This window comes from Melospiza melodia, chromosome 4, assembly GCF_035770615.1.
Source record: "Melospiza melodia melodia isolate bMelMel2 chromosome 4, bMelMel2.pri, whole genome shotgun sequence".
In the NCBI taxonomy this organism is placed as follows: Eukaryota; Metazoa; Chordata; class Aves; order Passeriformes; family Passerellidae; genus Melospiza; species Melospiza melodia.
This window is the reverse complement of record NC_086197.1, coordinates 50,653,284-50,680,621: the sequence shown is the minus strand read 5'-3', so window position 1 is coordinate 50,680,621 and position 27,338 is coordinate 50,653,284. Positions and strand designations below refer to the sequence as shown.

The 27,338-nt window shown below is 40.2% G+C and overlaps 1 protein-coding gene across 2 annotated transcripts; it reads right to left on the bottom strand.

Annotated features, from left to right (window-relative positions):
• C4H12orf75 (chromosome 4 C12orf75 homolog) lies at positions 1 to 26,516 on the bottom strand. Of its 2 annotated transcripts, none has more exons than XM_063154349.1 (6): positions 26,448 to 26,516; positions 19,381 to 19,405; positions 13,013 to 13,048; positions 11,974 to 12,063; positions 11,163 to 11,203; positions 1 to 9,784 (listed from the first exon to the last, which is right to left on the bottom strand). In XM_063154349.1, exons 1-6 carry the CDS (start codon positions 26,488 to 26,490, stop codon positions 9,777 to 9,779), a joined length of 243 nt encoding a protein of 80 aa, XP_063010419.1. In that variant the 5' UTR covers positions 26,491 to 26,516; the 3' UTR covers positions 1 to 9,776. The 2 variants fall into 2 exon arrangements, with proteins under 2 accessions (XP_063010419.1, XP_063010421.1); XM_063154351.1 differs by having other exon boundaries at positions 11,163 to 11,198; positions 11,984 to 12,063.
• Between the last annotated feature and the right edge of the window lie 822 nt (positions 26,517 to 27,338).

Here is a 27,338-nt window from a genome sequence, read left to right as displayed (position 1 = left end):
TTCTTTTTCTCTTCAAGTTTATTTTAACCCATTCAGCAGCATGATGGAAGCTTTTGAGTTCCCAGTAAGTTACAGTAATGGCAAAACAAAATCATTTGAGCTACAGCAATTTGAAGAATTGACATTTTCATTCTGCATTTTAGACAGCAACTGACAATTATTGGGAGATGTTGCCCTCATCAATTATCCATCTTTGGTTAATAAAGAACCAGCTTTCAGTAGTCCAAAAATAAGAAAGGACATAAACAATTGCATTTTTATTATCAAACTTGCGCACAGGCAAAGAAAGCATAATCCTGGGCAACAAAATGGCCCAAAGCAAGGATAAAACAATTATAAAATTAATAAAAAAGCATTTGCAAAATTTCAACAGAAAATATATTTTCCCACAGATTTCTAATTCGGTTAATCTATTGTAGCATAAAAATAATATTGATCACATTGTCAAAAAATGTGTCCTAATAGAAATATATCAGGAAGCTTAATTTTGGTATTCTTCAAATTTTCTGAGCATGAGAGAGTGAATCTTTTGATGTTATTTATATCATATTTATAGTTTAGTAGTGCCCAAAGTGCATTGAAGGTCAAAAGAACACAGCAGGATACAAACATTTATTTTAAGCTATATTGCTTTCAAGACTTTACAGAGTGCCCAGAAATGGCTGGTTGTCTTTTTTCATTGCAGAATAATAGTAACATCTGTAGAGAGGCTAGACCAGAGCTCTAATGAATCGCTGGACAACAGCAAGAATTTCTCTATAGAAAAAACCTCAGAGACATATTTTTATGGCTTACAGGACAATCTGAAGTAGCCCAGATGTATCATTTTTATATACTCTAATCTTTGAAACTTAACCTAGAAGTTCCTTTAGAGACAATTTGATTTTTAAGTTATGTCCACAAACGATAACTTCATCACCGGCAGTGCCAAAGTGAAAAGTAGTACTGTTAGCATTCTCATTGCTAAATATTTTGTAAAATTTCATAACCCCTCATTTTAAAACCAGCACTTGAGTCTATCTATTAAAATGAAACCATAAAGTGTAAAATAAATGACCACAAGCTTTGAAATGATTGGTTAATTAATTTGGGAAATTTTGGAATCAGGATAGTAGACATAAAGCAACTTTTTTCAAAATTTGAAATAAGTGTTTTGAAAAAAATGTAAATTTTTAGCTGCTAAAATTGCATGTATAGATACTATGGAAAAAAACTTCAGATGCTGTCTGCTTTTAGGGAACGAGCAATTCAATGATACAGAAATGAGAATGCCAGATGTGTATCAAGGTTCATTACAAAAAATTCCTTACACATTTTTAGGTGGGGTTTTTTTGGTTTTGGTGGTTTTTTTTAATAGTAAATCCCCTGTTTTGGGATTCTCTCTCATCAGAACACCTTTTCTGTAAAGTACTGGCAGAGGATCCAAGCTTCAGGGAGCTGTCATTGCCATCTACATCTGTAAAGCTCTTTCCCATTTGAAAGAAAAGTATCACTTTTGAAGAAAATTCTTAGGAGCAATAGTGAGAAATTTGCCGTCCCTGATTGAAGCTGTTGCTGGAGGCCAGGCATGGTTTGCTGACCTACTTTGGTCAAGGATTTTTTTTTTCAGCCTACAGCCTAGGATGAGACTCTGAGACTGCTGGGAGAGCCTGGCAATGTGCAACTGATGACAGATGATGATGAATTGGATTGTCACCAGCACAGCTTTGAACATGAGGCTTGTCCAGGAGGTACACAAAAGGAAACTCAGTGCAGTTTCTTGGGTTCTGCTGCTAAGAGAGCAAGAGGTGCAGAAAAACAAACACCAGAATTGCTTAAGACTTTGGCCAGCCAAAGACCAGCCCAGCCTCTCCAGCACAGTAGTGTTTGTGCTGGCCTGCTGTCCTGGGTGGGGACAGCACCCGGCCTGGGGACAATCACCAGCATGTGGCTGCTCCCTCGGTTGGTGTGAAGCTGCCATACCTCACTGAGAGCAACAGAGACAGTGGGATCAACCAAGGGCGTATGTCATGGATGTGTCCTCTGCCTCAGCAGTCAACCAGCTCTTTCTCCAGGCCAATATGACTGCTCACACAGGCAGACAGCATGGAGGTGCACTACAGAACCGTGTGACAAAACTAGCAGGCTGCAGAGCGGGGGTTCCAGACTAGAAGAGCTACACCCTGTGTACATCAGCCAGACCCCATGACCTAGGCAAGAATACTGATAAGTCACTATGAGGAATTAATTTTTAGGGTAAAAACTACCGGGAGCAATTTCCTTTCCTATCTAGAGGGGCATGGAGGTGAAATTTTCACAGGACAGAACACCAGATACTGCTAACTTTCGCAATGTTGAATACAGGTATTTGTGATACTGATTCCTTATGTCGCTCCTTTTGTCATCATTTCAACGCACTCCAAAGAGACTGAAGTGTGGCCAAGTCATCTATCCAACTAATTCACCAGTAATGCTTGCTCTTGTTCTGCACATCACTGCACAAACTGAAATGTTAATGGAGACGCTTTCCCACCATTTTGTGCCTTCCAACTTTGTAACACAAAATTTAAAGGAGCTTGCTGCTGTTGGCTGGGTTAAGAATTTATTTTCATCAGAGTAGCTCAGATGTGGCTGTGGTTTTGTAGATTTTTGCTGGAAATAGTGTTAGTAATTCAGGGATGTTTTCATTATTGCTGAGCAGAATCAAGGCCATCTCTGCCTCTCACCGTCCCACCAGCAAATGGACTGAGGGCTCACAAGAAGCTGGGTGGGGACACAGCCAGGACAGCTGACCCCCAGTGATCCAAGGGACATTGCATACCTGCATATAAAGCTGGGGGAAGAAGAATGAAGGGGAGGACTTTCAGAGTGATGGTGTTTGTCTTCCCAAGTCAGTGTTAGGCATGCCAGAGCCCTGCTTTCCTCAAGATTGCTGAACACCTGCCCGCCCATGGGAAGTGGTAAATGAATTCCTTATTTGCTTGTTTGTTGTGTGTGAAGCTTTTGCTTTGTCTCAACCCATGAGTTATCTAACTTTTCCAGTTTTCTCTCCCATCCCACCTGGGAGGAGTGAGAGAGTGGCTGTGTGGGCTTTAATTGCTGGCTGGGGCTAAACCATGTCAAGTAGGTGTCATGCAGGAGCCAAGATGAGGTTTCAATATCCTCATGGATAGTGAAAACTCCTCAAACTGTGCCAGTGCAAATCTCAAGATGACACAGTCATACATGCAGTAAATTCTCCTCCTACAGTATAATCAGGCAACATTGTCCCTGTTTCAACTGAAGTTGAGAAAGACAGCTGAGTAGTGAAACATTCAGGATAAAATCTCCAGCAGCACCTACTTGGAATGCTCAGCTGAGCACAGGTGTGAGCATAGCCCTTTGGGAAAACGTAGTCTGTGGCAGACGTTTTTTATGCCAGAAGTTGAACTCTAGATAAAAATGAGAAGTAGTGCAAGAAGTGCTGCAAATTATAAAGAATTACACATTCTTGCAACAAACACAGAAGAAATATTTTTTTCTGGGGATTATTTCAACCAACAAGAAAAAAAAAAGAAGTATCATGTTTTAATGATAATACTTGAAAGGAAGAGCATGAAATCTAGTGTAATCTACACAAATTTGTTAAAGATTTGGATTCATTTCAAGTGTATGAACACATACATTACTACTACCAGTTATGTTTTTTCTTGTACCTCTGAATGAGAATTATCTGTGATTGTTTGCAGGCAAGGAGAGGTAGGCTGTTTACTCACTGGCTCCAATGAGAATTTGGCTTCCTCTTGAAATTCAAGGAGAAAAATATAATGCTGCTCTTGAGAAAATATTATCATAAATCAAAACTTATTTTTCAAGTAGTGATTTTCAGGGTTCTTTCCAATGGAAATCTTGGGTTTCTCAAGAAGCAATGCTTATACAAGCAATGATGTCTTAAAAAATGCTCTTTAACAGTGCTATGTAAATTCTCCAACTATTATTCATCCTATTAAAATAATTTGGAATTTATAAGCCCTCCATCTCTCCTGGCTGGCACAGTTTCCTTATTAGAAATTTATTCCCTGCCAGAAATGGTTTGTTTCTATCTGATGATCTGAAGCAGTTCCTTGTAAAGCCAAAAGAATTTATTTATTTATTTATTTAGGTAACTCACAATTTGGAAGAGGAAAAAGAAGCAGGCAGCTAATTTAATGTGAGACTTCAAATATGAAGTACATTGTTTTAATAACCAGATACTTGGAGTTTGATCAAGTTGATATTATTTATATTATGATCTGATTAAATCTTAATTTTAGAGAAAGTCTATTGGTTGATTTCCCATAAGCATGTGAGGCTCCTACAGACAACCCAGGTAGTGGGAGTCCTTCCAAGGCTTCCTCAGAGCAATATCCTTCGGGGAATGCATACCTAGCTGTAGGTAAGGTAAATATTCACGGCTCCAGGTTACAGTCAGACTCCAGTAATACATAACCATAAACATGATATTGGATACAAGCTTGAAAGTGTGTGTTACCTCCCTGATTTTGTTTATTTATGTGTGTGGTTTTATATTTGCATACTGACAAGTCAAGTTTGATAGTGATGCGGTGTGGACTCTCCAAAGTTTGAATGCCTCCCTAATTGCAATGAAGTCTTGCATTTTCTAGCAGTCTGGTATCCCCCACAAAACTGTTATCAAATATGACTTGCTTCTAATTAACTGTCGTTCTGAATCACAACCTCATTTTTTATGGAGATGAAGCCATCCTGCAGACAACACTGAGATTCAGACAACACAAGAAGAGGACAACAAAGGTGAAGTGTGGAATTTAGCATTTCACATTACTGCCATCTCCTGTAACATAGGAATCAAACATCAGAAACAAAATTCTGTGAGTGGACAGATAATTCTAGAGTACCAATAAGGTGCTGTGACCCAAATGAATAATTTGCACAGTGATTCATTGGTTATATCAGAAATCTAAAATACATGGCATAACTAAACCAAAGTTTAGGTTTTATCTCTACACTGTTTTTCAGACTAAACATTGGCTTCCTTTTTGCATGTTATCTATTCTTGCAATGTAATCTATTCTTATATTAACCCTGTTAATTGTTTTTACATCTTTGTATTTACGTCTTTGTCACAGACTGCCTATAGACATAAACTAAAGGAAAAAGCAAAAGAAATTTTGAAAGATACAGGAGGATATTTATATATCCTGGTAACACCCAGAAGGACCATTAAGGTGCATGGACTCATTACCCTGGACTTTAAGCAAATAAAAATGAGACAAGCTATTTCCTTAAAGGTTTGCAGTCTCAGACATCTGAGGGTTGGAATGACCTTATAAGCCAACTCACATTTCTCTTCAGTCTTAAAACAATTGGCAGCTGTCTACTTCTTGCTCTAGAGATTACAATCACAGACAAACACAGTGGATACTTAATTAAGGTATTTCCTTTTTTACATAATTTTCTGTTCCTAACCTCTTTCTACATCTCTCTTCACTGCACAATAATCCTCACTCTCCTGTTCTCCTATGTGTTTTCTCCTTTCTGGCACACAAAGCTCACTTATACCCAGGCTTCATCCTGTGGTACTTTTCTCAGTACAGCTATGCTAATGAGAGTTTCACTGCATTTCACAGAATGAGCTGGTTCATGAGGTGAGTCCTATCTTCACCTATACATATTTTAATAGTGACCAGTAAAAAGAAGATCCCACAACAGGGGTGACAGATTTCTGCTGTCTAGGAAGTTCTTCTGTGTTTGAAAACCCCTGAGTTTCAGCAAAAATTGTTAGATCAGATAAAATGAAATAGCTCCTATTATGATAAACCTAAGTTCTGTGCTTGATTATCTTTAAAACAAGGGTTGAGTCATTTAGCCCAGCCTCAAAAGATTTCCTGCAATACTGGACCACCATTGCTCTATGGAAAGTTTACAGAGTTGTTATTTTCTTCATCTTGTTCTAAATACATTGCAAAACAAAAATACTCCCCAAATCCCCCTCCTTCAGCCTGTTCTCCACAAAGCCAATTCACCTGAAGCATTTAAATTGCTGTCAGTAGGAAGCAATGATGATGCACTGCAAAACACCCAGGGACTATAACCAGGTAAGAGCACACACAACTGCTAATCTTTAGTAGCAGCCCATAATAACTGTCACTTCTGATCACCATGGGAACCAAACAGAGGTCTACTTTGCAGAAAACAGATCAGCAGTGACTCACTGACTGCTTGAGAAGCATGATTATTGGGAATTGCTAGACTTGTGTGGGTGACAGGGAATAGTGATGCCATTTCAACCATAGTCCCATATAGCAGTGTCTCCTTTGCCAGACATGCAGGATGAAAACAAGTAAATTAGTACTTTGTGTTCATTAGAGACAAATTTCACCTCCATGATTTCCTTCAGTTTCAGCCTTGTGTGGACTTTGCTAGGAAAACATTTCATTTATAGTGAATGAAGTTCTAACTGAGCTTACACTTGCTTTTACCAGGTCTTCTGCAACTCTCTTAGTGACAAGATTTAACCCTTGAGCAACATAGAGGCTTAGAGTTGTCACATCATCTGAACTACACCAGAATGTGTATGGCACGTAAAAGACAGGCATTATTTCTGTCTGGACTACCCAGAAACAGAGAAGTTGGGCACTTACAGCAAAGCTCCTGCATTAAGTAGAAAGCAAAATAAATGCACTGTCTCATTAGCATAATTTAAAAGAGAAGCTTTGAGGTGATAGAGTTTGTATGAGACTAAAATTTGCAATATAAGATATTTTGTGTTGTTTCAATCTTACGTTTTCCTACTCCAGAATTTTTCAAGATTCACGAATTCAAGCATAATATTTCTGGGCTACCAGAGAATTTCAGATCAGAGACTGCGAGATTATTAAGCCCAAAAGAACTCTTCGCTGAATTATTTCCACTGGCTCCTCAGCTCTGGCTGGAGAAACAGTAATCACTGCAAGGAAAATGGTATTACAGCCCCAACATTTAAATGTTTATTTTTCCCAAATGGTAATTCAAGATGTTTTGACAAAACCGAAGTATATTCCTTAATAATAACTCTGTCATTCAATGGCTCCTTGTGTTCTGTTCTCAGTTTTCCCATTGAATCATCTTTTGAGTGCCTAAATATTCTCCAAGGATGCCATCACATGCACAGCTGGCAGCTGGCATATAGGATTTATTTTTTGTTCCTCCTCCTAATAGAAATATCCATAGATTGTAAGTTTTGAAAGAGCAGATACACTCATTTCTCCATGAAATAACTTGTGCTTTTCTTAACAAAGGCGGCTCACCATAGAGGACTTTTCATGAGCAGAAAATCAGTTCCCTAAGTGGAATTTGGCCAGGACAGAATACAGCATCCTGTAACACAGTTTCTAGATTCATGGATCTTTGGGAAAACAAAAGACAAGAATCTGCAAATTGAGACAAGAGCATGGCCATAGCTCTTCAGTTTGATGGCACAGGCCTGCATAGCATAAATGAATGTATGTCTATTTTAGATGTTCCAGTCTATGATGCTGCACATTTGTCAGTTGGTCAGTAAACTTTTGAGATTAAACGACGCAGAGGAACAAAAATATTAAGAAACTACTGTACCTCCCACACATTCAGAGGATCAAACATTAAAGACCAATTTTGCAAAGTGCTCCAAGCTTCTCTGTAGCTCTGCACAGGAAAAACAAGCAATGATGTGAACCAAGCAAAGTACCCCTTGCCCCTGTCCCACCACCAGCTGCGAGGAGCTGTTCATCAGCAATCACCTCTTTCCTCCCTCTGCCCACACATGGGGCTTCAGATGTCACTAGCAGAACAAGTGATGTTCGAGTTTAGCCCTGTCCATCTTTTTGATAATTCTTCCCAGCAACTGAAGGACAGAACTGGATAAACAACTGGGTTGATTACTGGCACCAGCAGTTGGCTTTTTGTGCACAAGCTGAATGCTGATGTATTCTAGGATGACTGATGCTTTTTCTGCTTTGGGAAAAAAAATCGTGATCAGGTCAGGCATTGCCCTGTACTAAATAAACTTTTGCAAACCATTTTGGCCATTTGTGGAATATGTGAAGTGGAAACTATACCCTCATGCTATGGTAAGCAGGTAGGAGAAAAGCCTGCATGTTTATCACTCAGGGCAACTTGAGTCCTCACCAGTCTGGCTTGCAAGAACAAGACACGGCAGATGCAATCTACAGACTTTCATTCATACTGAGAGATATTTTAACACCACATCTTCAAGCTTATTTAATCTCAAGCTTATTTCATTTCAGTTTGAGGTCGACAGTCAAGAATGATACAGGAGCTGGAAGCCTGAAATCATTGATAACCCAAGTAACAGATTGCTAGAGAATAGCAATAAATAATGTCACAAATAATTAAAAGAGGACAAGCAAGGAATACTTTTAAATATCTCTTTTTGCAAGCCTCACATCAAACTACCACTATATAAAAGTGAAAGCTGCAAGTTATTGGAAATCATAGTCAATGGTAGTTCATTGGTAGTAATGGGTATCAGTGAAAAGGGCAGGAATTTCATGGTTCACAGCGGCTTATTTCTTCATGCCCAAATTTTACGGTTTGTTGTTTTCTTTTAATTTTATAAATGGTCATGAATGTACAGTAATATATTAATATGGTGCAGATTGGGTGGGGGTTTTTCTTTGTTTATTTGATTATTTAAAGTGTATGGTGTATCAAGTCCCATTAAAAAGAGTTTGACTAAAGAATGCTGCAAAAGGCTTTAGTAGTTTAAATACTTATTCAGCCATCTGTAAATGTACAATCTGTTTTATGTTCTATGAGAAACTTACAATTGCTATTAACTTAATGAATTTTAAAACCTGAACAATTTGCTAAAGTAGTAATAATGCTCATTCTGTTTCAATTTGCCATACTGGAGATGCTTTCAGATGAGACAGGGATATAAAACTCTAATAGTGATCAAAAATACTCTACAGGTCAGGAGGATGCAGCACTGGAGTCTAGTTCCACTAGCTCCAAAAATACTATCACTTCATCCTTATGCAAGGACATATTATTATTACATGGAATGGAACACATAACAGTTTATTTTGTTAGTATTTTTATATGTAATGCTTTATAAAAGAGATATAGCTAAAGTAAAATATAAACCGACATGTAAATAATACAATGAAGTATATCGTTCTTATTTGAATCAATTTCCTTGAGCAACATCTTTTTACAAGGTGAAAATTAAACACTAATATTTGTCACATGGTATAAAAGGGACAGTAATAATTATAAAGAACCTTAAGGTCTTAAGCTTGTTTCATCCTATTCTTAATATTTCACAGCAAAAATATTAAAATTTGTAATATTCCCAAAAAGATGCAAACTTGTCAAATATATTACTCTGAAGTAAAATAACAATTAATTTACAGGAACCTACCATAGAAACTATTGAGTGGACAGTAGTGATGGTTTTCTATATAAAATCTATCAAACTTTTTTGAGGAAATATATGAAGCATAGCTGATAGCTGATGGAATCTGCAATATGGCCACAGAGAAATAAGTTGCAGATCATCAAAGTTAGCTCTTGAACAGCAACATCCACCATGAGTTCACTAATTTCATCTTTCACTGGAGAACAGCAGGAGGTTTCCATAATGCAATTATCACTGGAAAGGAATTCAACACTGTACTTTAAGCTTTACCCATTGCTGGAACTTGGAACAGTTTGGATTTTTTGGTGCTCTGATCTCTCCTGCTCTCTGGAAGGCTGTGTAAATATCAAAATCTTCAGCACAAAGACAGCTCTCTCCAAAGCACTGGCAACTGCTCTTAATAGACTGTTCCAAAAAAAAAAAAAAAAAAAAAAAAAAAAAGGAACAGATTTATTTAGGTAGAGTGGTAAAACAGTAGTGGAAAAGCAACACAGGAATGTTCTATACATAAACCAGAGAACTAGGTTGTCACTAGAAGCTGAGAGATTTGTAGTCCATGAACTTCAGACACACACGCACATAAACTTGTGGAGCTCAGAGGAACCTTTGCAGTTTTGAAGCTGCTCTTCTGTGCAGCTTGAATCAGCATGCTCTGATCTTGCATGAATGAAGGCAAAGCATACTTTCAGTTATTTTAAATAGCAAAAAAAAAGTCAAGTGATTGATTATATCCAGCCTCAAGCATTCAACTAAAGCACCTAGACAAGGACCTAAGCAACTCAGAGTCTGTTCATAAACCACGGACGGAAAGCTGCAATCTCAAGATGGTGCTTGAGCCTTGACCTGGTCAAGGGTGATGGTGTTTCTAGCTTAGACATCTCAGCCAGGTTACTGAAATTAGCTGTGAAGACCACCTGAAGTTCTCCCTGTTTAGGACTGCTCCTACCAAAGTTCTGGGGCTTTAATCACTCATATAATAAAGGCACTTATTATATGTGTTCTGCTCTACAAGGCCTGCATCCAGCACCTGCATCCAGACAGTCAAAACTGTTTCTCTAGGAAAGAGCTCTACTTCTTATGGAAATTGTTGGCAGCTTAATAGTTTTCAGCTCCCCATTGGCTAGACATCAAAACAATTCCATATCAAAATTTGTCAATGTTTATTTAGTTCAAGTACTGAATGGAAACTTGATTTGTTTTTATTTTTTCTGCAGATGTGAACTAATAAAGCATTTTTTTAAACTTAGTCAAAACTCTTCATTTAGGAATAGAGCCTATAAATCTTCAATGTTCTATTATAGCAGGTGGAAAATGAAGCCCCCACAGATACTCCCATAGCACGGGGAAAGCTCCAATACATTACTTAGTGGGTGACACACTATGGTCTTCAAGGTCCTTCCAAAAAAGGAGATGTTTTCTAACTGCAAAACCCTCATTCCTGGAGAAATCTTTGTCTCTGCAAATGCTGATCTGATGTACCTCACCTCTTATGGGAGGTCTGAGTACCACTAAGGACATTTGATTTTTATTTGCTCCCAAATGAAGTTTCCTTGCTTCTCAATTTTCACCAAGAAGATGACTTTACTACTGTCTAATTTATATCTGCACCCACTGAGAACTGGTCCCTGGTCCAGCCTTTAGAAGTTACTATGCAGCTGGAGATGTAATTTGGTGGTTCCCAGACCAACTGAAAGCATCACAGGGAGCATTGCTGCCTTGTTCTGTTCAACAAATGCATGCCAAGCACATAATGTTAATGTAAAAAAATCAAAACATACTGTACCTCGGGTTGCTTGCATCTTGATGTCTTTATTTCCTTCTAATCTTAATTAGAAAATGAAAGACAAAGATGGTTAAAATCTTTAAAAAAACAAAACACGTGTTTTGTTTAGTTAGTACTGTTCCAAAACCAGCTACTGTTTTTTTGGTTTAAAGTGTTACTGTTTTTCATTTTCTTGTTTTGCAGCAAATTTTGAAAGCACCAGTCAGTGACTAAACTTTGTGCTGTACATATGTGACAGCAGCATTTTTTTGTGTTAAATCAAAAGAATATTACATTATTTCATAATTACATGTTTATGACTTGTCAATTAAATAGCTATAAATCTAATGCTTTTTCCCACTGCTCAAAAATATAACATGGAAAAGAAACAGTTTCTGCTGGGTTTCATTTAAGAACAGAAATAAACCTGAAAGCAAGCATCTACTAACTGTTATTACTGGAATTCACCACAATGCAAGTAAATACCTTCAAAACTAAAAATAGCGCTGGGGCTCTGCAAGTGCATCTATCACAGCCTCTTAGTCCTAACAGGGTTTTGTTTTCTTTCAATTCACAGAGCAGTCAGAGAGTGGAGAAGATGTTCAGAAGACCATGCACCTACACTGTCAGCATCTGCTCTAGGATCCTTCTGCAAAAGTGTGTTAAATTTTAAATAAAAGGAAACAAACCCTTTGACAAGTATAAACAGCCCCACAGCATTAAGAGGCTTCAAGGCTAGCCAGTCTGTCTGAAATAATAATTGATTTTTAAAGGACATATATCCTACTAGATAAAATGATCCCCAGAAAGCAAGAGAAAATAAATCTACAACCTGCCAGTACCTTTGGGTGCAGCTTTCGTCTGACTGGGAGCCATGGCAGCCGCATCTGATGGCAGGCCCACGTATACCCCTCCATAGTTCCTGGTGGAAAAATAATTACAGGCACATCAGAGCTCAGCTGGGACACTTCTCCTTGTGAAAGGAGGTACTTTTTCACTCAAATTCCTGATGTTTATCACGAGATCCCAGCTGTCTTGTGACAATAATAAAACCTGCCCAGCTTCTTCGAGTATATCCAGCAGAGGACAGAGCTAATCTGACACTGATGTTTGACACTGGGACCACCAAAGCACCACACTTCAAACAATGCACACCAATTAAATAGCACTTTTACCTCATAAATAAATGCAACCTGCCTGCCCCTGCTTAGGGTCACACTTAGAGAAAACTGATAGTATAAAGGAGAACAAGTGTCTTAGGTACTTTCATGGCCCAACCCTCTCCCTCTCTTCACGGAGTTGCAGAGGATACCTTCTGGCTCCAAAGAGCCTGTATGAAATGCAGGGACAGATAAAGGGGGGTAAAAAAATGGGTCCTTAAAGCCTCTACTGTGCCTTTTATTACCTGCAGAGTCTCCCTTTACACTGCTCTGCCCTGTTAGGTGCTGAATTAAGCACACCTTCTCCAGCTCCTGGGAGTCTGAGCCAATTTCTAATTTGCTTGATGACAGACTCATACTTCCTTCAACTTCCAGCCCAGCAGAGATCTCCCACAAGCAATAATGTCACCTTCTGTGGCGGTGATGGTGTGAAGGCAGAGGCCACCAGCCCTTATTGAGCATACCACCTACAGCTGCAAGATAATGTGCTCTTTTTACCACCACGCTCCCACCTCCCTAGCTCAATAACAGGCTGGGTGGACTCATCAATACCTGACTCTGTGTGAGATTTCCTCCTCTCTTTTTGTTTCTCCTCTGCTTTGTTGGTGTTGCTGGGACTTAGGAGGAGGGAAGGAAGGATGCAGAACCGGCAACAGAACTCGCTGCAGCCTATTGCAAATAAAGCTAACCCTGGTTGAGCAGAGCACCTACCTCCTTTTGTCATCATCTGATATGGATTCTTCTGCTCTGCAACATCAAAAGATACAAAGTATGTTAGCAGATTCTTTCTTTCAGGTGCTCCATGTCCATCTGGGTAAATTCAGAAGCATTTTGAAGCATTACTGACCCCAGTTTAAATTAGGGCATCCACCATTCAACAAAGTACTCACACAGGTATAAAAAAGGGACAATTTACCAGTATAAGGTACAGAAGAAATAAAGGATTGAGAAGAGATGCAGCTTACTTTTTATGACCCCCACTAGTGAGATCTGAAAGTAGATTTGGGAGCAGAAACACATGAATTAACACTATTCCTGAGTGAGTCCCCACAATACTCCCCACATAAAAGGAACATTAAGGCTCTGCACGTAACAGGAACAGGCCTGGACTGCTATTCCCCTATAAGAGGAAAGAAAGGGACTGGGTGTCTGTGCTGGCATGTGAGTGAGGATGAGGAGAGAGAAACTTTCACAGCAGCTATTACAGAATCCAGAAACTGTTACAAGGCCTCTCTATAAAATGAAGCACTGCAATTCCTGTTGTTTACAGACCAAATGCTGTTAATCATCCCATATAAATGGGCAATTACGTCTCCTTTAACTTTAGGGCAAAATCACAGGTCAGTCTGTAGATCCACAGAGTCACTGAGGTTTGATTCCTCCCAGTTATATCGATGCCAGCAGTTTATATACAGACACAAATGGGACGGGGTCGCTTTGATCAGCATCGTGAGCTGTTTATTTCCAGCATCAGTCTCATTACATGGCTATGGCAATGAAGTGATGCTAACAGCTTGTGGGTCAGACAGCAGACCAAAGAAACTTAATGTTACAACATAACATAAATGCATCTTAGCCAATCACATAGAGCAAAAGCATACTGACAGTAATTCTATCCAATCACGGTAGCACATGTAGCATTGGTTAAAACAACAGTAGCCTTTTCTCAAACACAATGGCTTGTTTATAAGAGACAAAGCACAGAGCTCTATTCATATTTAACCTTCTAAATATATACTAAATAAACTTGTTGCAACTTAGAAAGTCCAACGTACACAGCCCTATCGTTTTCTTTGCTATGTCTTCACTACAGCTTAGAAACATTTTCTGCTCCCTTAGCACTGTTTACAAATCTGCTGCATGAGGCCTGTCTTTTTACCACGTTCCTAAAACCTTCTGATTTTTATGGATTCCCACAATTCCCCCTCTCTGTTGACTCAAAAAGAAACATTCATAACTGTGTCGTTTACTACTTGTGTTTCATAGCTCTACTATAATATTGTTTCTTATTATCTGCTTGAGGCCTATTCTTGCTGACACTAAGCATTGCTATGTTACAGCACAGCAACTTAGTGCTGTGAAGGCCCAGTCAGTGAAAAGGGTATGAGTCACGTCTGACAACAGTTACAGGTCATTGTTCAAAAAACTCTTTGTCAGTTCTATGCACTGTACTGTGTAGTACAGTGTAGCTGAATGGGAGCAGGGGTTAAAGTAACCAGCACTGACACGAAGGCAAAGGTAATACAAAAAATAAAAAGAATTTATTCTTACTCCTTCAGTGTGCAATGCCTGTGCTGCAGTCTCAGTCTGTGCCCCAACATCAGTCATCACAAAAATTACTCACCCACCTTTGCCTAAATATTCAGATTCTGAGCTCTGCTTCCATGACTGGGTATGGATGGGGCAGCAGATGCACTTCAGCTGGGTCTCCGACCAATTTATTTACTCTAAAAGGTTGATGTGCCTGCTGTTTAATTGCTGGGGCTCTATGCCCTTACAGGGCCCTGAAGTCAATGGGATTGTGGCCTGAAGAGCAGAGGGCTCATAGCAAGATGCAGTCTTAAGTGCAAGAAAATGCCCTTAAACCTCCTGGGAGGGGAGCAAATGCCTTAAACTACTGCTACAGCTTGGCAATTTTCTGGCATCTACCTTCTTCCTAAGGGACATTACCAACCATCCTTTCTGCATCATCACAGTGAGTAAGGGTACACAGGTCCCTTAATAGTTGAGGCTTGGAGAAAATCTTATTATTCTTCAATTTTGCTAAATTATATTTATGCAGGACATAGCACTCCTCGTCTGCTGTCTTTGTCTACGTCTTACCACTCAAGAAAGACTGATCAATAAACTCCTTATTTCCTGGCCCTCCTGCCATCCCTTCCTGGAGGAACCAGAGACATGTCAGAAGGCATTTCCCATCTCCTGTGACCCCGTGTAGTCACCTACGCCATCTTAGAGTCTTCACACACACTGACAGAGAATGCAGAGACATTTTTTCTTGAGGACCGTGAAGCTGCTCTGTCACAGTGTGGGCCAGTTTCTCCTGAAGAAAATGGAAAGCCTGTGTATATCAGTGGGTGGAAATTAGGATGTATTTTTAGGTGGAAAAAAAATTCTACTTAAGGAAAGGGACTTTGGATCCCAAAAGATCACAGACAGTCATTTCTGTTGAACCAACCAAATGTGTCACAGGCTTGATTTTCTCATATTATTTGGAACATTTTCTATAATCCAGATTAACCATTGTCCAGAGAAAAGAGTTGTTTAAAGGCACCAAAAACTACAGGCACAGCTTGAAGCCTCTGAAATGGAGTTGTAAGAATAATAATCAGTATTGTCCAACAGGAATTTAATGTTGTTTTTGTTTTGGTTTTTTTTATGTTTCCTGGTAGGAAACAGGGCCAATTTCTTCTGTTCCAGAAATGTTTTGTAATATGGCATCACAGACTATTACTGTAACTCTCTCACCAAAACAAATTATCCAGGTCTATGATTGAGCAGACAAGAAGGTTTTTTAACATTTTGCTTTCTTCCTTTCCTCTTACTAGCTATAAATCAAAGCAGTAATTTTGCAATACCTTTTTTCTTCAAATGCATGACAGAAAAAATAATCTGGGATTGTACAGACAACAGCTCTTGGGCTGGGCAATGATTGGGGTCAAACTGTTGTAGCCCTGCCAGAAAAGAGGGAATGAGCAGAGATAGGAGTAACATGGGAGTGTGAGAGGGAAAAGAAAGAAAAATTTGGACGATGGCACTTAAGGAATGAGCCATTTTACACACCTTTCTGGGGGCTCAGGAAGGAATGTTGCCCCAGTTTATTTACTACACACCTCTCACCTTCACAAATGATGGCTCAAGACCCCCTTTTGCAGGGCGCCCACTAATTTTGCATGTTTAGTGTCTGCTGAGCCACTGAGACAGGTGCTGCTTCTGTGCCCAGGCTGAGTGAACATGGGTGGCTCCATGGAGCAAAGCCACAACAGCAATGCTCAACCACATGGCAGTGAGACTGGAGAGAAGCTCCTTTGGTTTCAGCACTGTTCCCATTGCCACATCTCCTGGGCTCACATGGACACAAGAGTCCAGCAGTCCTCCAGGGACAGCAAGCTTAGGATAAGCTTTTCTGCACCAGGAATAGAAAGCAAAAGGAACTTAACAGTTCAAGGAGCTTTCTGCTGACTGGCTGCTGTGTAGCTGCCTCAGATGCTGTTGACATCAGCAGAGTAGCCGAGAGCATGGTTCTCAGCAGGTAGCATGGGCAGAGTTCTGGAGCCAGTGGGCAGATTTAAGAGCAAATCCACAAAATGGCATTCTATTTACAGCTGAATAAGCGTTTCTTCTGGTAAGGTTTTGTCTGTCCCAAGAGTCACCCTGTCACCCGAAATCTGAAAAAAACACTTTGTTCATCTGTCAGCTTTTACATCCATCATTCCTATGTCCATTTGATGGTAAAAGAAGCTGTCATTTCTCACATATTTTAAATGTCAGATGACAGGCATTCATACCAATTCTTTTCACCCACATTTTTCTTACCTCAGCTTTTATGGCTCTGTTTGTTCCGATCATTATAGAGACTCTTTCTAGATGGGCTCAGTAGTCCCACCAGTAATGATTCATTGAACTTTGAACAAGTGACAGAAAACTACTCCTCAGATTCTTGGTGTTTCTTGGTTACAAGTGCCTTTAATTTGTATTTGATGCATTTCTTCTCAATATTTTGAAATGGAATTGAACTGTTGTATCCTTTCCTTCCTAGTGTAACTAATCCTCCCCCAGACTTAGCTACACACTGAATACCACAGGCATTGCATTACTTTCTAGCATATCCTTTACTTCTCCTACAGCTAGGCTTTCCCAATTAGCAGTGATGAATGTTTCTTGATTAATGGGGCTGAAGCTGGCTGGCAGATCCTGGGTTGGAGCACAGAGGGCAGACATGCTCTCGGAGCACGTGTCCTTGTCACCACACAGCCCTCAGAGAGGAAGAGCCCTTTCAGAGGAAGATCATATCATCACCCCCATCTAATTGATGGAGAAACTCCAGGCCCAGAGGGCAAAGCAGCTTCCTCACAGTCACCCAGGAGGGCCCCGAGCAGGATCCAGCCCTCTTCGCTTCCATCTGGCTGTGCACTCCAGGAGTCATGGTGCTTTGGCAATAAGTCACAGTCAAGAAATGAGAAACCTCATGTTAGAATAACCGGATTTGGTATCCAAAAGCATGAAAGGATGGACACACCTAAATGTTTTTCTGGATCAAAAGTGCTATGACTGAAATTTGACAGCAAAATAAAAAGATAAGGGTTATTTAAAGAGAAACTTTAGCTGATGAAAGTAAAAGGTGTAAAAAAAGTTTTGTGGATCTATAATATTAGTTAATACAAATCCGCTTTTTTCATTTCTATGAAATGAAAATAATTTTGCTGATAGTTTACTTCCTTCATAAAAATCTTCTGTTAAGTATTAGAATGCCTGATTAGGGCTTTTGGGTCATCGCTGCCATTCCTCTTTAGTAAGTGTGTGTTTCTAACATCAAATAGAAGGTTCAACCATGCTATTACTCATATGGGTTGTTTGGCTGGCTCCACTGTCCCAAATCTGAATGAGTAATAGCTCCAGAATAGACCCTTTCACTTTGTTGAAGACTGCACAAGGAATTAATTTTTTTCTATGTTATTTTGATACTATTTTGAAACATTACAGATGAAGTCACACTAATAAGTAGGATGTTCCCATTTTAACTCCTGCAGCCAGGCTCTAAAAATGCTTACACACAGTTAAACACCGTTCTATATATACTCACAGTTTACATATTCCATACCTTTAAGCACAGGAACATGCGTACAACATTCATAATTCAACAGTGCATGAGATTTTGAAATTTAAAACTACTGATGAGCAAAAAGAAAGATGCAGTTCTAAGTCAGTCCTTAAATAATCTAAAATGAACAATAAATAAGGTCCTGCTGTAAATTAAACCAGTGTGTTTGTAATACAGGAGTACTGAGGGCAGTGATGCTGCAGGCTGCATCAAGAAGAGGTTCCTTATAAGATTCCCTTCTGTAATTTATTGTCTGGCATTGCAAGCCCAGAAAACAGACTACAGAGGTAAGACAGATCTCAAGAGTATCTGTGGCAACAGTGTTGATCAGCCAAGTGACACCTGTTGTTAGTTCTCTTGTCCTTGCTCTGTAATAGCAAGGACAAGCCTGTTGTTAAGCTCTTCCTTCCACTTGTTTATCTGACTTGACTGCCCTCATTTCTACACCAGGATTCCTCCATCTAATTAGAGGAGTTATTCTAAGCGAAGTAAATAAAACCGAAGGATGTTCCTATTGCATAACATAACAATCTTTCCCAGCTAGTGGCGAATACCAGTAACAAGAAATAGGAGAAGGCAAGACCTTGGGGAGGAGTTCTTTATGGTTTTCTTTGGTAGAAAAATACATTTATGGCTGAATAAAGCTGTTCCTGTGCATTCCTGTATCAGCAAGTAAAAAAGACCTTGCACATTTAGAGAAAAACAGGATGGGTAGGGCTGCCTCTGCTACCCTGCGTCAAACAAAGAGATGCTATCTTTAATGCAGAGAATACCTAGAGAAGGTGGGTACTTTGGAAAGGAAGTTGGACAGGTTAGTCGGTCTCATGCAAAAGAGAGGGATTTTGTCTCAGTGGCTTTCTAAATCTCTCACTGGGCCTGGTGGAAATGTATGTGCTGGCTTCATACAATTAGATGGCCTTTGGAAAAAGGTGCACTGGCACATGATGGGGAAAAGCAGTCTGAAGTAACATAACCAGCTCTGCTAGAAAACTGTCTCAACAGAAGCAGAGAAAAGAAATTTCTGTTAGAAAAATAACAAGCAAAGAAATCTGTAGGAAAGTAAACAAGGAGTTGTAAAGACAAGGAGTTGTTTTGTGGAGATGAAAGCTGTCACTAAAGACAGTAAACATCTGGTTGTGTTGATTATATGTTAGAAGCCAGATTAATCATGTATGACTAAATCTAGTATAAGGCTAGTATGACTGAAAATATGTCCAGGGTTATATATTTAAAAGAGTAGAGAAGAGTAAGTACTTACACATCTTTAGTAGTCCCTGTAGCACCTAGGACAAAAAAAAAACCAAAACATGTTTACTAGGTAATGGCATAATCCTGTAAACCAACCAACAGTGCAGTAACTGTTTTTCTGTCTTTCTGTCCTAAACAACACAGAAATAGCAACAAAAATTTGCCACTGTAAGAGAACACATTTCTCATGATTGCTACATTTATCCTTAATGATCATCCACACAATCCCTTAAATCTATCACATCTGGGCCAGACTCAGTGGCCCAGTGTGAAAATGATGCTGCTGTGGACCAGTGCCCAGGTGCAGTCACTCAAGATGGGAGCAACATAAGAAAAAAATACTCTTTCTGAATTTTATATGTTTCCATTTGCTCAGAACTCTGGTGGTTTTGTCTGCCACAAAGTTGGCACAACTAACCAGGCAATTACTCCCAAACACCTGATTATTCTGCCACTTGATGCAGTTGTAGAGCTGGCACCACATGTGTAAAATGCTGCCTCATTCTTCCTGCCAGATAAACAAAGTTTTATAAAATGACTAGCAGAACTAATATAAACAATGGGACACAACCCTTCCAAAGCCCCAGACATCTAATGAGATCAACCACCCCTTAATTCATCTTGCTATTTAACAAAAAACCAAAGAGACAAAAGCTGCCACCTGGCTACCTGGTATAAGTGACTGACTTTTTTGTTTTGGTGACTCAGATGTTTCTTGCTGGGAGATAAACATTTACCCAAGTACAAACTCTTTCTTGCTTCTCCCAATTTACTAATGTTATGTTGCTCTTGCTAGTATAGAATTCAGCTGAGTAACCAGTAAATTATCCCTTCTATTAATTACAGAAGTTAGAGAGACATTAGAAAAACCTTTCACTTCTCCTTTCCTCTTAGTACTTAGCTGGAAAAGGTGATCTGAGCTCATCCTGAAGAAATGGAAATAGCCAATCACACAATCACAAAGATTTTTTGAGTTTGGAGGTAGGTTGTGTTTTTTTCTCCCACGGTACTTCATTTTTTGGAAAACTTTTAGTTCTTCTGCTGATGAAAAATATATACAAATAGCAAATACCTTTCATCTCTCTTTGATGTGTAAGAATATGCCTTTTGCATTCTTATTTTTAACAAGAAGAAGTAATAGACCTGCAAGGCTTTCTGGCTCTGTCTACCTGAATGGATTGCTTGAATGGCAGAAAACATCACCCTTTACAGCTAATTCCTGAACACAATGTCATTCCTATTTCCTATAACCTGACTATCCCTCATTTTCTCGGCAACAACATCGACTAGACTCATACACATTTTTTCTGTTAGTCTTGCTTCCAGATTCAGCAAAATCTCAGTATGGCTACATGTATCAGCGGAAAGCCTTACGTAAATTGGAGGGAGTAGCTCTAGTCACAATAAGCTTAGGCCCTTGCTTTGAAACCTTACTCCACCAGGCAGCCCTCTGAGACTTTTCGGCTTTGCGGGCACATCTATGAAGCACTACCTGTACAATTAATTGTACCCAGATGGAAGGCTGGCATTGCTGTGCGAGCTCAATCTCTGTCAATGTAGGGAGACATTTTCTGCTACCAAGGCCGGTTCATGCAGTCAGCTCAGCAATGAGCCTTCAGGGCACCCCCTTGTACCCCTAGACAGAGCCCAGGCATCGGCAACACTTCAGACAACATGCGTTTTGAAAAACCTAGCTGGACCTAGCAGGATTTTTAATGTTTTCCAGAAGAAACTATTCCTTTGCTGTGTCTATTCTGCACAAGGGCCATAACTTTCTTATGTTTTAGTCTAAACTCTCTGTGATCAAAATCAGTTTCTCTAAAAGGTTCACGGCCCTTTCAGAGGCCTTTGCCAAGACTCTTCTGAGTCTAAGCACCTTGGATGCCGATCTCAAAAATTTGTCTTGCTTGTAGGAAGTACAGCAAAAGTACAGTGTTTAATATACAAACTGAAACCTCAAGCCAAGGGAGAAAAATTGTGCGCCAACAGCAGCACTGCTACGCTCCCCAGAGGAGATAATCAAGTTCCAGTCAATCACTGGGCGTACTTCAGTGCCACGTCCATGTTCAGTGCCCTGCCTGTCTTCAATGCATTATGGTACAAATACATCCTCACTCTGGAGATGGGAGATGTCCCTCAAACCCATCAGCCCGAGCTTTGATAAGAGCTATAAAATTCCATGTTTGGAAATATGCCACTAACGTTCACACATGGCAGCACTTGTTTTCTTGGAATATTAGGAAGGGTACACTGCTGAAAAATCACTGCAGTGTTTTGAAATGTATTTCACACAAAAACTTTGAGAACTGAGTATGATCAAAACAAATTCACTTTTTAAGAAATCAGTTTTACTTTTACAATAAATTTAAAAATACATATAAAAAGAAAAACATTGTTTTCTACTTTTTTATAAGCACAGCAAACCAGTTTATCCTCACTTTCATTGATGGAATTCCATTAATTTCAGTGGGGTTTATTTCTCACTTTCACCAGCAAAAGTGAAACAAGCGTTTGGTTCAAATTCATTCAAGTATCACTAAGGTACCTGACAACAGATCTGAGAGTGTTTCCAGTTACCAAAGGAGTTCTCTTCCTGCAAGAGTTCTGAGCTTGCAAATGAACATAATTTTAGCTAGGTGTACTATAAAAAACTCTCTATGTAAAAACTTCTAAATTTTTGTTCATTAAGGAGCCTGAACATTCCTTACACATAGATATTATTTCTCAAGGAACCAAAACCATCTCAGTTCATATGGACATGTTTATTTGTGAAGTCCAATCCATTCACCCTCACCCTGTTACTTCACCAACATATTTGTCTAACTCTTGCACGTTTAGTGAGCAACACAATTTTATTGCTGCCCAAATTCCTTCTGTCAGAAGTTCAGCCAAAGAATCTTGTTTACTCCCAAACCACAAACACTCTACAGCTCGCTCCATAGCAGCAAGGCCTACTGCTCTCATAGATATGATGGTTTCCATAAATTACTTGAGAAAAGGCTCACATATATAAAGCTTGTCCATTTTTTCCCACTATAAGAGCCTGGCCTAAGAAAAGGCAGCACTTGACCCCATAAGCCTTGTCTTGATAGGCTCTTGCTTGCTTGGTTTTTCTAACCGAACCTCAGCAAGACACTGAAGAGTAGCTACAAAGCCACATCCGTAAGAAATAGGAAATACTGAATTGTCCTGAATGACCTCTCTGCTCATACCATTTACACAGTAGAATCACGGCTGCATTTTGGTATTTTAGAGCTGCAGAAGGAGAAGAAAGAGTACAGCCTGCAAATAATCGTGGCCCATTCAGCCACACATTGCTCTGAGCCCCAGTGATTACCGAAGAAAAACATTCTGTCTAGAAGAGTGGAGCTGTGATCCCTCAGAAAAACCCCACAGCATTTAAACAGTAAAAAGTCAAAAAGAAGATGAATTTATCCCAAAGCATCCTCCACTAGGTGAGAGGGGGTTTTGCTCTTTCAGAACAACAGCAGCTTCTCTTGGCGATACTGCAGGATTTTGGTAAATGCAGGCCTAATGCAAAAGATGGTTGAGAAACATTTGTAGCCACTGAGGATACTATTCTATGCTGAGGAATGCATCATGAGTGAAGGTGAGAGGCAAAAGCTTCAGAAAAGTATAAAAAGCATGAGATGCAACCCCTCACATAAATAAAATGGATACAAAAAATGCCAGGACCTGACTTTTGAGCAGATTATGAAACATTTTTCTAATACTTTTTAATGAACGATATCCTATGGCATTTTCTTGCACACCAAATTGTTACAAAAAGCAAAAAAAACCCCTCCAAATTACACACACATACATGCAATTGTTAAGAGTGAGTTTTCTATTGCAGGCTTCTTTCTATTGCAGGCTCCAACAGTCAGCAGTAAGGAAGCGCATTCTAACATCCATGAATTTATTTTATTTCTACCCCCATTGTGACTGATGACAGAATATCATCAATTTGTTTCACGTCAATTATTTCTTCAGCTCATCAGGTGGGAGTTCGGTACACAGATTAGACCCAATCAATAGAATGGCACGATGACTTCCTGGGCATTGCCCAAACTTGAAGTTAATAAATCTGTTAAAACTTGGTGTGAAAGATCTCCCTCATCATAACTTGACTGTACTTGAAGCTTTCCACAGACAAAGAGCTTCTCTATATATTTAAATTAAGGCTAGACTGACAGCCTCCAAAGAGTACTATAATTTAAGGTGCTGTCATTGCTACTACACTAGATATGGAAAGGAGGAGGCAGTTAAAAATTTTTAGTGAAGAATCATTAGAATCAAGGGAAATGCCTTAACTTAGGAAAAAAAAAGGGGAATGAATGTATAAGAGCATATTTTAAAAAGACGTACACAAAAAAAGAAGAGCTATTGTTGAGCTTCTAAAACTCGAGGAAATAACGTGAAAGAAGGATATGTAAAATGAGACAACAAAACATAAGGAAAACAGCAAGTTGAGACATACATAACTATAATCCATAGTTAATACATAAAATAGCTAGGTAATTTAAGAAGGATGCATATACATCAGTTTACTTGGATAACTGAAATTGCCATTTCTCAGTTGAAGAGATTTTGCCACTGTCTGATACTCTGGAAAGAACATTTGAATGCTGTGAGTTATATTGGTGTTCTGAAGTACTGCGCCACAGACAGAAATGTTATTCTACATCATGTCTATTAGTTTAGATCTCACAGACCATAGAGCTGAAAGGTCTGATGTCATTCTAGCCATGCAACAGAAGATAATATCATTAGCTGAACTATCACTATATATACATCTGCTCAGAAAAAATCAAATTAGGCTACAATAGGAATTTTACCAGAGTAAGAAAATGGTGATTGGTGTAACACATTTAATGTGTTCTGTGAAGTATGCTTCAGTATTTTACTTAGTCATATGATATGACAGAGTGTTACAGGTTAATTACATGTTATGTACCTCTAGCTTTGACATTACCAACTACAGAATAGTCATAACTTTAGCATTAAAAATGTAGTCATGCTGTGCATGCCACAAAATTTATTTGTATTTACACAGTCTTCACATCTTTTGGTGAAATTATGAGTTGCATTTTCCTGAAAAGCTCAAGGATTCCAAGCAAAAATGGAATATCCCCTTTATAAAATAATTTTATTTTTATTAGACACACTTTGTAAGGAATGTTAAATGAAGTAAATAAATAGTAGACATCTGACATCTTGCTTTTATTACCAGCTGTTTGTTATTTTAAGACCATAGACTGCACAGAGTAATTCCTGACTGACAGTGGTGAAATTGAGAAGTGAACGGGACCTTTCAGAGCTCCATTGGATTTGGAGAGGTCTACCAGTGCAATAGTAATAATTCCATTATACTAAAGATGGGGTTTACATGGCATTGTTAGTTTTTACCTGCACTAAGCCCTTAGAGATCTGTGGAATGTTTCTAAAGAGCATTTAAAAGTTTACAAAAAATGCAAGTTCAAATGTATATGTAAAACATATAAGTAAGTTTAACTATCAAAGGGGTCAGACCATCAGTGAAAATACTTAATGTATCTACAAGCCAAAACCTGTTCAAGACAACTACCTTTAATGCAAAGGAACACATTTAAACAAACTTTGAGTTCAAAAAAACACTGCTGTCAGAGTTAGTCTATTTGACATTTACCCATTTGTACCCTGGTACAAGTTCCACAGGACAGTCAAATCAACATCAACTTAGAAACTACCACAAATGGACTAATAATTGACTGAACAGTCTCGTCTGAACTTCTCTGGTGCTTTTATCCAGCAAACAGAAATCAGATGCGAACAAGCATCACCTCAGTGGTATGAAGCTAGACTGGTCATATACAGAAGGAACTTTCAGTCACAGCAACGTGGGAATCAACTGAAGGGAGAGAATTCATGTATGCAAACTGGACAGCTCCAGTAAGAGCACTGAGTGTTCAAGCAAATTCACACAATGTGTTCTTTATGGGTGAGAGAGGCCTCTGATGGACAGACATAGTACCTAAAACCTAAGTTATAATCATTTAACAGAAACCGAGTAAGGAATGGCTGAATCACATTCTCCTCCAAGCGTGGAGTGCAGAGTTGAACAGCATCGCACCCACAAGCATACACACGTATGTACACCCTAGAGAAGACAGCATCATTCACACCCACAGGCAGGACCAAGTCAGGACTAGCACCACCCAAAGCAGTACTGAAACTCTGGTTAATTCAAATCAACTCAAAACAGTAAGAGATGGGGACCCAGTAATTCTAAGTTGTCCAACCATTATTTTGCATATTTTGAGGAGCTGAAAGCTCACCAGTGCATCTGAAAGACTTGATAAAGGTACTGGAACAGGTGGCAATGTTTGCCAAGTGCAGCTAGGATGAAAAACGATTGGGAAATGCTCATATTATAATTACAGGGTGAAGGTCCACTTACCAGTTTCCATGTACTTTCCTATTCTGCGGGGGCAGGGGGGAGGAAGAGCACAACAGCACCATCTTCCCAGATCTTATCTCTTTTGAAAATAGCAATGAACAAATAAGGGAGCCAGCTGGACTCACCAGCCAGCAGTACACATTAACATGCATGAAACCTCAATCATGGAATATCCTCCAACTTCTCCAACAAGCAAAAGACGAAGATGTCGCACAAATTCATTTCAGAAGTGGCATTCGTGGCCTTATAGGGAAGCGAAGAGGTTGGAGCTGACACCCCTGGCGGGATCGTTACGTCCAGCTCCCGGCCTGGGTTCGCCGCGCCTTGGGCAGCTTCTGTCGGAGGTGGTGACTCTAGCGACAAGCAGGCACCAGAAAGCCGCCGGTGCCGCGGCAGGCCACATCACCCTCTCGCCCTGAGCAAACGGATCAGCCTCGGGAAAGGAAGATGCTCTTGCAAGAGGGCGGGCAGCGATTCCCGCGGCTCGGACGGGCATCCCCCGCGCCGGGGGCTGTATCCCCGCCGAGCGCGGTGCGTGCCCGCCGCCGCCCCCCGCAGTCCCGCAGAGCTGCCCAGCACGGCGGGGATGCTCGCTCCGCCGCTCGCCCGGCCCGGCCCGGCCCGCCCCGCCGCCCTACCTCGCCCGCCCGCGCTGCCGGCCGTGGAGTTGCCGCAGCCCATGGGCGCTGCCCTGCCCGCGCTGCGCCCGCCGGTGCGCTGCGGTCACGGGAGACAGCCGACGGCGGGCGGAGCCGGGTGGGAGATAAAGCCGCGAGGACCCCTCCTCCTCCTCTTCCTCCTCCTCCTCCTCCTCTCCCCACCCATCGCCTGGGAAACCGCCGGCCCCGAGCGTCGCCGCCCGGCCTCAGCCCCGGCCCCTCGCCTCACGCCCCGTTCCTCCCCAGGGAGAGCCACGCCCCGGGCTGTCCCCTCGCCCGGACGGGCTGGAGCTGCTTAGCCGGAGATATGGCTCAGTCCAGACTCAAGCCTGCAGGACTACGAACGACCCCCACTCTCAGGCAACAAGCCCAGAGCCTCCCCGGGCAGTGGAGATGCTCCTTGGCTTCACGGGAGCTTTGGGACACCCCTCATTCGCAAAGGGGAACGTCGGCGTAACCACAGGAACAGGCTGCAAACTCTATATCTGCTATCAATAACATCCTGATCACTATTTAAAGCAAATCTTTATCATGGATTTGGGTATTTCTCTCCTTACAAGAAACATGATGGTGAAACTGAAGACCCATTGAGTTGAGAAGAGCTTCAGATTCACTTTCCCCAAGCAATATCAGCAGCGCTGAGAAACATGAAAGATAAGTTTACAAATTCTTCAAGCAATCATTTTCATTCAACATTTGTGTCATTTACCAAAAAGAAATTGACTTTCTGTTAACCCAAACCTGTCTTCCACACAAAGGAGTAAAATACTCTAAAATCTTGATGGCTTGGTTTCTCCTCCTCCATCCTCAAATGAGCAGGAAGCTGAAATCCAATGGATACATCTAGATACAGCTGCAAATACTCCAGAT